General features: G+C 42.3%; 2 protein-coding genes across 3 annotated transcripts in view; both read left to right on the top strand.

The window, feature by feature from the left end:
- Window positions 1-1,986, top strand: part of crim1 (cysteine rich transmembrane BMP regulator 1 (chordin-like)) — a gene marked incomplete at its 5' end in the record, with an annotated part of 124,327 nt that extends 122,341 nt beyond the window's left edge. Inside the window, one exon of the mRNA XM_080413513.1 lies at window positions 1-1,986. This exon is cut by the window's left edge and continues 1,762 nt beyond it.
- A 167-nt stretch (window positions 1,987-2,153) lies between these two features.
- Window positions 2,154-12,500, top strand: part of LOC308074542 (sodium/potassium/calcium exchanger 4-like) — a gene marked incomplete at its 3' end in the record, with an annotated part of 47,256 nt that continues 36,909 nt past the window's right edge. Inside the window, exon 1 of one of the 2 annotated variants that reach the window (XM_080414025.1) lies at window positions 2,154-4,213. Coding sequence is in view for 1 of the 2 variants with exons in the window: in XM_080414024.1 (XP_080270150.1) it covers window positions 10,887-10,980 (94 nt within the window). Of the gene's footprint in view, window positions 4,214-10,863; window positions 10,981-12,500 lie in introns of those variants that run through there. The other variant, XM_080414024.1, reaches the window with a different exon arrangement.

Genomic DNA, 12,500 nt, shown 5'->3' with positions numbered 1-12,500 from the left:
AGCCAAAACGAACTGGAAGGAGAGAAACATTTTTTCTTTGTACCGTTGTTGGACGGGATGGACGAGAAGCACTTCTTCTTGGTCGTCGTCGTGGTGGGATGGCGTGTTTTCTAAAGGAGCGTTCACCCGGGCCGTATCGTTGGGATTATATCTCCTGTCGTTGGAAGGAGGAGGGGTAGCAGAGAGGATTGTGGGAGATCTCGGAGCCGGAACTGAATGGCCGCCTTCCTGAAACGCTTCACGTCTGGTCAGGGGACGAAATGACATGATGGAGAGACAAGAAAAAAGACAGAGAAAGAGAGAGAGAGAGAGAGAGAGGAAGCGACTAGAGAAATGGTTCTCAAATCTTTTAATGTCAAGGACCCCCATAACTTTGAGAGCGCACACATTTGCACACTCTGAGTTACAGACCTGTAAGGGTCCATTTGGAAACCCCCCTCAAGGAAACCTGGAGAGGGTCCCTGGACCCCATTTTTGAGAGCCACTGGACTAGAGAGAGAGAGAGAGAGAGACAGAGAGAGAGACAGAGAGAGACTCGAGGATTGTGGACTCCAGAAACTGTTGTTTTCCCTCTCGTACACTTAAAGGGTTTCTCCTTCCCAAGATACCGGTGGTGAACATTTATCCTTCTATTGCACCTCTCTCTCTCTCTTTCTCTCCTCTCCCCTCCATTCTGTTCAATTCCTCACGATCAAATGTTGTTGTTTTGCCTCGTACGGATCTAGGGGACACATTCGCACAAGTATACACACACACACCCGCATACAGTACACACACACACACACACACGCACACACACACACACACACACACACACACACACACACACACACACACACACACACACACACACACACACACACGCACACACACACACCTACCGCAAAGCACGATCAAGTGGGCCGCTCCGATCGGACAAACGTATTAATCACGCGATACTTAATCATCCAATCACCTTTTACGCGTTTGTTAGCTTTCCTGATTTTGTCCTGCATCCTGGATGGGATGTTTTTATGGGTAGCCGGACGAGTGGGCACCTAAATGTTGTGGGTACCTCAATGTTAAATTGGCTATTTCTTTCTAAAATGTAAAAAAAAATAGAAAAAAAATATTAATTTGGGAAATGGTCTGAAGCAGTGGTTTTCAACCTTTTTCGCGTCAAGGACCCCCAAATTGACACATATTAGCCCACGGACCCCCATTTGAAAAGATATGCCAGGGACCATTTTGATTTCTTGGGGGGTCCCAATCTACACCGTATGATCATCATCATTCATTTAACTCTGAGAGTGTACAAATGGTGTGTGGTTCTCAAACTCTTTCATGTCAAGGACCCCCAAGATTATATGTATTTGGCCGCAGACCCCCATCTCAAATATTTTGTTCCAGGGACCCCCCAGAAGCAAAGATTTGAGTTACAAAGAAAATCTTCAATGAATCTTTCTTGAATCTTCAAGAAAGATCTACAAGCTCATAGCGCGGCACTCGGTGCCGCGCTATGAGCATGTAGATCTGCTATTTTTGAATGGCCAAAGTATAAAAGGTTAAAGTGGTTCAAATTATTGTGATGCTATGTTAACACATTTTGCTGGGGACCCCCTGGAACGCCCCCCCCCCCACTTTGAGAACCAATGCTTTACATTACATTACAGACCATTTCCAAATTCCTGTTTGGAAAAAAGTTGCCAATTTTAACATGGAGGGGCCCTTAATGTCCAGGTGAACCACTGGACCTGTATATCCTTTTGTTATGTACATAGCACTGGCCTGACACTTTGGACGGGCGGGCGGGCAGCAGGGGTTTGCCCAACGGGCAGGGCAGTGTTGGCGTTGAACCTGCATGCATTTGTACGGTAAAAAACGTGCATGTGACTGGAGCTGTACGACTGGAAGAGTTGGGACATTATTTGAGATCTGGAAAAAAAAGCCACTGTTTTGAATGAACCACTTTTTCAACTGCATGCACTTATAATTTTTTTTTTTTGGCGGGGGGGGGGGGGGGTCTGTAGATTGTAGATCTGCTATTTTCAAATTGCTGATGTATATGTTAAAGTGCTCATGTGGCCCATAGTCGCTTCTTTTGGGCTGGTTTTCCTAGACCTGGTTGCTTGTTTCTCTCACAGAATCTGGCAACACTGGGGGGGGGGGGCATGTCATTCGACAATTTGAAATATTCAGAATGTGTACAGTATGTCGCATCGTTTTCCTGCGAGTGACGGAGGGAAACAAAACATTTAGAGTTGAGTGAGAAGTTGTAAAAAAATATATATATATATGTGGAATGGTTATTGTGAAGAATATACCAGACTTAACCACTTAAAACCCTGTATGGTTGACCGGAGTCCCTCTGGGCTCTCTAATCTCCCCTTAAAGACGGAATGCTGTCATACGTCTCAACTCTGTCATACGTACAATGTCTCAACTCTGTCATACGTACAATGTCTCAACTCTGTCATACGTACAGCTCTGGATGCTATGATGTCACATGCCACACACACACACACACACACACACACACACACACACTCACACACACACACACACTCGCCAGGAGATCTGTTGATGTGCTGAGCCGGGTTCAATTCACTAAAACTGTTCTACATTCACTCCGTTCTACATTCACTCCGTTCTACATTCACTCCGTTCTACAATACATTCACTCCGTTCTACATTCACTCCGTTCTACAATACATTCACTCCGTTCTACATTCACTCCGTTCTACAATACATTCACTCCGTTCTACATTCACTCCGTTCTACAATACATTCACTCCGTTCTACATTCACTCCGTTCTACAATACATTCACTCCGTTCTACATTCACTCCGTTCTACAATACATTCACTCCGTTCTACATTCACGCCGTTCTATATTCACTCCGTTCTACATTCACTCCGTTCTACATTCACTCCGTTCTACAATACATTCACTCCGTTCTACATTCACTCCGTTCTACAATACATTCACTCCGTTCTACAGTCACTCCGTTCTACAATACATTCACTCCGTTCTACATTCACGCCGTTCTATATTCACTCAGTTCTACATTCACTCTACTCAACATGTAAATAAACAGACAGTGCGATCCCCTCGCCAACGACAGCACGTCCCTTTTCAGTTTTTTTACCCGCCGTGTCGGGCGCGACGACACACTTTCATCCGAACAAACGTCTGAAGAAGAAAAAAAAATCACGGACGGAATCGAACGATAAGTGAATTGAGCCCGGGCCTGTTTTTGACATGTAAAAAAAGAAAAAGAGAAAATGTTTTCTGGGTTGAGTATTTTCATTATCATTATTTTCTTTTCTTTTTTTTCTCCTTCTCTTTAAGTTAAATGTATTTATGAAAAGAAAGACGCTGTTTTAATGCGAAGCGATGAAAGCAAGAAGCACTTGTTTGATGTAATCGTCACTGTCGGGCGGAAGCCTTTTTCACGATTCAAATTCATGAATAGCAACAAAAAACAACAGCTTGTAGATTGTCTATTTTTGCTACTTTTGTGTGACACTGTAGTATGACGACGTAGGGCATTAGTTTACGGAAGAAGAAAACAAATAAAATATAAATAAAATATAAAATATGGACAAAAGGAGTTTCTGCCCGACAGCAACGATACACGACCCAGAAAGAGACATAAAGGACGGGGCCTGTCTGGGTATTTGTCACGTGGAGGTAGACGGGGGACACGGGCAGGGGTTGACATATCTGCTTATTATAATTTCCCCGCAAGATTTTATTTGAAAATAGCCGATCTACAAGCTCACAACGCGTCGCATCGCGACGCGTTGTGAGCTTGTAGATCTGCTATTTTCAAATAGCCGATGTGTATGTTAAAGTGCTCATGTGGCCCACAGTCGCTGCTTTTGGGCTGGTTTTCCTAGACCTGGTTGCTTGTTTCTCTCACAGAATCTGGCAACACTGGACACGGGTGTGTTTGGTTTGTGACACGGGGCTCAGGCGGGCGGGCGGGGTCACTCGTCACAGCATGGTTGTTTATCTTGGGGTTTTGACAGTGGTGGTGGAAGTTCACAGATGTCTTTACTTAAATAACCAAAAATCTCATTAGAACCTCTAATGCGACTCCAATCTGGATAGGTAGGACACAAATCAGATTTGGGCTGCCAGTCTGTACATGGCCTCAGAAGTCTCCTGTAGGACAAGTGAAGCCAGGAAGAGACGTGGTCCGCATCAGAAGACTCTGGGGGTGCAGCAGGTAATCAGGCTAATCCATTTGATCGATTATAAAACATAATCGATAATTGATATTTTTTGGGGGGGAAATGTTCAATTAATTCATAATAATCATCATTGTGCAACAAAGTATAAAATAATGCTTAAGTAGTGAATTGATTTATAATATAAACAACGAAATATTTTTAAAAAAAAGTGTGCTTCTCAATTATTTGATTAATCAAAAAATGTATTGATAGAATACCGATAGTTGCAGCCCTGGTGACATCATCCACATCAGAAGAGTCTGGTATGCCAGAGTCGTATCTGAAATTGTGTATTTCTTCAAATAGAGAGTGTGTGCCAACTAAAGGTAATTAAACACCGGGGGCAAATTTTTCATGCGAATAATACGTTTTTTTATAAAGTCAATGCAAGCTTCCACAGAGCGAAAAAGCGAAAGCGAAAAAGCGTATTTTATTTATTCGGAACGAGTCAGAATTTTGCGTATATTCGCATAATCGTCGGTGTGTAATGACCTTAAGGATGCAACAGTTAATCGAACAATTTAGTCAATTGTAAAAAAAATAATTATAATAGATTTTGGGGTGAAATATTTCTTTTTTTCCTCCTAAAATAGCAGATCTACATGCTTTTAGATCTGCTATTTTTGCTATTCTTTAAATAGTGTGTGTCAACAGCGGGGTCAGTGGACCATGAAGTCACAATGTGTGACACACACACACATGCTGAATGAATCACAAGCTGACACTGAGACCCATGATGGCTCAACTTCTGCATTGTCATCCCCACTGCACTTTAATTGCTTCTGTTTGTTTATCCCCGTTTTTTCCACCGATCACAACTGTGTGCAGTCGTGGAAGAAGTACTCACATTTGTTTTACTTATGTAAACATAGCGATACCACAATATAGAAATACTCGTACAAATAAAAGTCCTGCGTCCATAAGTTGACTTGAGGAAAAGTATTGACATCAAAATATACTTACATTACTAAAAGTAAATTATTGAGTTTGATTTATTTAATTTAAAATGTGTCCAAATCTTTAGAAAAAAACAGATCTACAAGCTGACAAAGCGATGTGACATATTGTGCCCTTGTAGATTGCCTATTTTTCATATTGTTTTGTAATCCTACATTAAAAGTGCCTAGAGGGTGGGTCGACAGTGGACCGCGGACGTCACAAAACGTAAATTCCTGACTTACGAGGCGCACTGTTGCCCCGAACTGCACCAAACTTGGAAAAACACTGTTCAGGGGTCTGCCATGACAATAGTCGCACAAAAGAAAAAACTAAATTGCACACATATGGGGGGGCACTACAGCAGTGTTACAGCGGTGTTTAACACTTCAAATGGCGGTTGACCATTGCAGCTGATCAGTGCAATATAGCAGCTGGACAAATCGTCAAAGTAACTAGTAAGTTATCTAAAGCTTTCACAGAATTGTAGTGCAGTAAAAAAGTACAATATTTATCTGGAAGCACAAAATATGACAAGCGGTCAGTGTTGCCATATCTGCTTATTATAATTTCCCCCCAAGATTTTATTTGAAAATAGCAGATCTACAAGCTCACAACGCGTCGCATCGCGACGCGTTGTGAGCTTGCAGATCGGCTATTTTCAAATGGCTGATGCATATGTTTAACACATTAACTGCCAAGACCGTAGTCCTACGGGCCGTTAAATCCAACTGTTAAGCGCCGAGACCGTAGCCCTACGGGCTGCGGTCTTTTCGCGCATGCGCGGTCCGGGTGCACTTTCGGAATTTTTTTGATCCACTTCCGTTTCCGGTTTGATGACAGGAAATAGAATTATTTGGGATCCGGTTTTGACGCTCACGCCCGCTCCCATTCTACAGACGAAACTGAAACTCAATTCTCTTCCTGTAGTTTTTTCTCCTCGCATTTCACTGTTTAACGTAATCCGCTCTAACTCAAACATGGATGCCCCGTTTGACACGTGGTTTTCACTGGGAGATACAGGGAGATCGCGCGGATGTAAACAGACGGATGTAGCGCTCAATCTTAAGGATTTTAACAAGATCTATGGCGACATGAAAAAAACAAAAAAACAACAAAAACACCTTGGCACTGGTGAGTACATTATGAGATTAGCCCTTGGCAGTGGATGTGTTAAAGTGCTCATGTGGCCCATAGTCGCCTCTTTTGGGCTTGTTCTCCTAGACCCGGTTGCTTGTTTCTCTCACAGAATCTGGCAACACTGCAAGCGGTAAACGCTCCAGTAAACTGAAAGTACCTCGACATAACATTGCACTTAAATGCAGTACTTGAGTAAATGTACTCTGTGACTTCCTCACCACTGATAATGTGTGTATGCGTTGACAACCCCTCCCTCCCCTACCCAGGACAAACCCTGCACAAAAGGCCCCGTCTTTACAAAGGATGAAGATTGATGTTGATGAGGATGACGTCTTTGAGTTTCCCTCTATAGCAGTGGTTCTCAAGGGTTGCCAGATCTGCATATTATAATTTCCCCGCAAGATTTTATTTGAAAATAGCCGATCTACAAGCTCGCGTTGTGAGCTTGTAGATCTGCTATTTTCAAATAGCTGATGTACATGTTAAAGTGCTCATGTGGCCCATATAGTCGCTTCTTTTGGGCTGGTTTTCCTAGACCCGGTTGCTTGTTTCTCTCACAGAATCTGGCAACACTGCCCATGGGCCCTTGAGAGGGTTCCAAATGGACACTTACAAATCTGTAACCCTGAGAGTGAAACAAATGGAACCCGTATACAGTATAGTACGGGTCCATTTGGTTCCATTTGTACACTCTCAGAGTTATGGGGGTCTCTTCCTTGAAATGAAACGGTTTGAGAGCCACTTCTCTATAGCGACAGCAGGAAACGGGTTTGTGTTTGACGGACGGTTTAATAATTATTTAATCTTTGATGATGATGATGATGACAGTCTCATAGTTTATAAAGCCAGACAGATCTTTACTGACGGACATTTTAGTTCATGTATCATTTGTTTTGTTTCGTTTCGGCACAATAAAGAAATGATCTCAAACGCTCAACGCTGCTTCTTGAATGATGCTGGTAGTGCTGGAACAAGTGCTTTTTTTCCCCCTTTTTCTTTTTTTCCCCCCGTTTTACTCAAAATATAGCTACTAGCTATACTTATAAATATACTTATGTCGAAGTACTCCGTTACAAGTAAAAGTCCGGAATTCTAAATTTACTTGAGTAAAAAGCACAAAAGTATTGGTATCAAAATGCACTTAAAGCACCAAAAGTACTAAAATGTTTGAAAATAGCAGATCTGTGAGCTTGTACTGTAGATCGGCTATTTTCAAATAGCCAAGGTTTAAAATAGGGCTAAAGTGTGTAACCACTTCAGCCCTATATATATATTTCGTCCATTTGAAAATAGCAGATATACAATTGTAGATCGGCTATTTTCAAAAGATTCTTTATACGTTTTGAACTTGTGAAATGGGACATTATGCACAATGCATACTTTTACTTTTGCTACTTTTTGATACCAATACTTTTGTGCTTTTACTCAAGTAGATTTTGAATTCCGGACTTTTACTTGTAACAAGGGTATTTCTACAATGCAGTTTTGATACTTTTTACTTAAGTATGTGCTAAATCCTGTTGTGTAGGTGTTATAAGCGACGTGCGCGTGACGTCATAAACAGATAAAATCACCATGCACTGCACCCTGGGGCCGAGACATGGACCCTCACAGCACAACAGGAAAAGGGCCCTGAATGGAGTCTATACACAAGGATGCTACGGATGACACTAGGTGTCACATGGACAGACCACATCAGAAGATCCTGGACCTGTACAGGCTACCCCCACCAGAGTGTGTGTGTGTATACTGTATATATTTATATTTATATATATTTATATATATTTATATATGTATGTATGTATGTATGTATGTATGTATGTATGTATGTATGTATGTATGTATGTATGTATGTATGTATGTATGTATGTATGTATGTGTGTGTGTGTGTGTGTGTGTGTGTGTGTGTGTGTGTGTGTGTGTGTGTGTGTGTGTGTGTGTGTATATATACATACATACACACACACACACACACACACACACACACACACACACACTGGATCCATTGGAATGCAGTCCCCCCCCATTTCCTGAAAAGTAACCCTTTTGGATATACAAGGTTTACACACACACACACACACACACACACACACACACACACACACACACACACACACACACACACTCACTCCCAGCTTGCTTTGGTCTCTAAATCTGGTGCCCCCTCAAATCCAGATCAGCTGATCATAATGTAGTAGCGCGCACACACACACACACACACACACACACACACACACACACACACACACACACACACACACAGGCACACACACACACACACACACACACACACACCTCTCTCCCCCCTCCCCCCCTCTCTCTCTCTTTCTCATGTCTTTCATTCTTTCACAGTCAGCCGGTGAATGCCAGGAACTCACATGACGACTGTATGACCGCGGACACACACACACACACACACACACACACACACACACACACACACACACCCACACACACACACACACCTGCTGATCCTCTTGTCCGGGGTTCTGGGTAAAGTGTGGATAAGACTGACAAAGACGTGACCGGGGTTCAAACTCATGACATCACAAGTACAGTACAGTGCATTATACATTATACATCTGTGTGTGCTTCACAAAACACTGTCAGGTGCACCTTGTATGTCCAAAACCCTTCCTTTTATTATTATTATTCTTTTAAAAACATTTATGGTTGTTGTCGGGCAGAAACCTCTTATCTCCAATATCCTCCAATTCGCGCCGCGTTTCGAGCTTGTAGATCTGCTACTTTTGATGTGTTTGAATGGCGAAAATAGTCGATCTACAAGCTCACAACGCGTTACAAGGCGATGCGTTGCGAGCTTGTAGGTCTTGTATGATGAAGTAGGGCATTAATTTAGGGCAGGGGTCTTCAACAGGGCGTCCGGGACCCCTAGGCCCTAGGTAGTAACTCTGAGGACCCCCTAGGGCCTAGGGGGTCCTCAGAGTTACTACAGGGGGTCCACCAAATATTTGTGTGATATCATTTATTTTTTACCTTAACCACTTGAACCCTAGCATCCCTTAATTTCTGAGGAGAACTTTAGCCAAAAATAGCAGATCAACAAGCTCACAACGCCTCGCGCTGCGAGGCGTTGTGAGCTTGTAGGTCGGCTATTTTTGGCAAAGGTGTAGAGGGAAAAAAGACCAGACCAAGTAAACCCCAAAAAAAGTTTAATCTGAAACAAAATGTTATACAATATAGAGGGGGTCCCTGCTTCATCTCTCTCTCAGCTAGGGGGTCCTTGGCCTGAAAACATTGAAGACCCCTGCTTTAGGGAAAAACAGACCAACTTGAAGATACAAGACGGTGACGCAAGAATACCTACTGCTAAAAATAGCCAGCCTACAACGGGTGGAAAAGAGTGGACCAAGTACAGACCCCGGTCGACTATGTTTGTTTACTAATTATAATGGGGTTTAGGTGGTTAAAGATACTTTTACCAGAGTAGGATGCAAAAAATACCACAATGTAATGCTGTGGATGTTCATTTATTTTGTCATATGTATTTATGAGTAGATATTATTTAAAATGTTCAATCCTTGTTTTAATAGTCCTATAGCACTTATATCATAACTTTTACTTTTTCATTCAAATTGCTTTTCTACTTTGTCCCAACGTTTTTAAGTGGTCTGATCAATGGAGGATGAGACAGAGATGTCTACGGTTACTCTCTCTCTCTCTCCCTCTCCCATAAGCACCCACCTTTCCCTCAGTGTGTGTGTGTGTGTGTGTGTGTGTGTGTGTGTGTGTGTGTGTGTGTGTGTGTGTGTGTGTGTGTGTGTGTGTGTGTGTGTGTGTGTGTGTGTGTGTGTGTGTGTGTGTGTGTGTGTGTGTGTGTGTGTGTGTGTGTGTGCGTGCGTGCGTGCGTGCGTGCGTGCGTGCGTGCGTGTGCGTGCGTGCGTGTGCGTGCGTGCGCGTGTGTGCGTGTGTGTGTGTGTGAGAGAGAACCAGAGAGAGAGAGTGTGTGTGTGAGGGAGAGAGAGTATGTGTGTGAACGCATTCTCTTCCTCATTTAGCTGCTCCAGCTCGCCTGCTCTGTTTCATAGTTCCTTTCCCTGGAGGCTACAGAGTGTTTGTGGTCAGGACTCAGGAGGGTTAGGGTTTCTTCTTCTTCTTTTTATCCTGCGGGGGTCTTTGGGGTCAGACAGGGAGATGAGACACTCAGCTGCATCCAGGCTTCAAGGCAACTTTATTTATAAGTCTCTTATCTAAAAGCTTCTTTTTATCCATTAAGAAGAAAGAGCTCCTGTCTTAAAGTCTGTTGTTGTTTACTAGCCAACATGCACTAGTTTCTGTTGTAACCATGACAGAACGCATAGTGACACATTGTTACTGAAACTACATCCAGATGATGTAACCACACAGAAAGGTTATCGGAGACCATTCTGAATGAACAAATTCTACTATAGATGATTTTTCTTTAGACAAATGACACTTCATTTATTACACTTTAATTCTGCTTAAGTTAGGACCATTGGAGTTGGTGTGTTTTGGTTTGTTTTGTGGAGAGGAGAGGCAGAGGAGAGGTGTGTTGGTGGTGGTGGTGTTTTTTGGACAATGATGGTGAAGAGGGGAAACAAGGCGCGGGCCATGAGGAGGCGGCATAAGGTGGAGGTGCAGGTGTGTGTGGTGGTGGGAGTGCTGAGCGTCACCTGGGGCGTGTCAGCACTGCTGGCGGGAGTGGGTGAGTTTACACACCGCACGCACGCACGCGCACATGCACACACACACACACACACACACACACACACACACACACACACACACACACACACACACACACACACACACACACACACACACACACACACGTCAATAATCACATTGTGGACAGTAACAAAGTAACTTAACCCTTTAAGACCGGGAGCGCATCTGTGTGTCACTTTTAAGGTTTCTTTGGGCTATTAAAAAAATAGCAGATATACAAGCTCATAGTGTGGCACCGAGTGCCGCGCTATGAGCTTGTAGATCTGCTATTTTTTTTTTAATCGTGAATTTTTTTACAAATCTTTGAATATATATATATGTTTTAAAGCGAACATTTTTAACTCTGATCTGTGCTTCTGGGGGTCCCTGGAACAACATATTTTGAGGTGGGGGGTCGCAGCCAAATACATATCCTTTTGGGGGTCCTTGACATGGAAGAGTTGGAGCTCCACTGATATAGCAACATACGTTTTTTCAAAAAACTGTTAGGATTTAGAAGACATTTGTAGAATCCCCCCAGAATCAAAGATTTGAGTTACAAATGTTCGCTTTAAAAAATACTATACTATGAGCCCCCCCACAATCTTTTTAAATGTATTTGGCCACGGATCCCCATCTCAAAATATTTCGTTCCAGGGGCCCACCCCAGAAGCAAATGTTATCAAATAAATAGTAATAAGTATAAAATAATGGTTAAAGTGATTAAAATCTAAAATGACAGATGTTTTTCCGGCCTTAATGGGTTAAGTCCAATTTCAAGGTACTTTTACTTTTACTTCAGTATTATCATGTTCTGATAAAGTATAGATCAAATATTCACTACTCATTTTTGAAAACTTTAGTATAGGCTACTTTGCAGTTTTTAGATTATCATTTCAAAACATACAGTATACATACAGCCACTTAGTACCTTTTATGCTTGCCTATTCGAAAATAGCGGATCTACAAGCTCACTATGCATCACACCACGACGAGTTGTGAGCTTGTAGATCACCTATTTGGGTATATGTGTCGTACAATGAAGTATATAGGGCCTGAGTGATTAAATACACTTGGCCCGGAGCTGAAAACGTTTGTATTTCTTAAAACATTTAATCATCTGATTTGATGAATCTGGTCTCTGTCGGGTAGAAACCTCATATGTCCAAAGCCGTTACTTTACGGGATTCAAATAAAAGATTTTGCATAAGTAGCAGATCTACAAGCTCAAAACGCATTGCGTTTCGTGCTTGTAGATCTGCTTCTTTTGATGCTTTTGTGTGACTGTCTGTAGTATGATCAAGTATATGGCGTAAATTTAAAATATGGAGATCTGCCCGACAACAGCAACGATATATATTTTTCATTACAGATGATAATCAGTATATTGCATCAATGCCCATGGTAACTTATTTATTTCCAGGCTACTGTAAGTACATACAGGCATTCCTGGATTTATCATGTCATTCAAATGGGATTTTCAGCCATTTTTCAACGGCTGGAAACAAAGTGGCTTGT

Source organism: Gymnoscopelus braueri (genome assembly GCF_963280865.1).
Source record: "Gymnoscopelus braueri genome assembly, chromosome: 19".
In the NCBI taxonomy this organism is placed as follows: domain Eukaryota; kingdom Metazoa; phylum Chordata; class Actinopteri; order Myctophiformes; family Myctophidae; genus Gymnoscopelus; species Gymnoscopelus braueri.
This window is presented reverse-complemented; position numbering and strand designations above follow the sequence as displayed.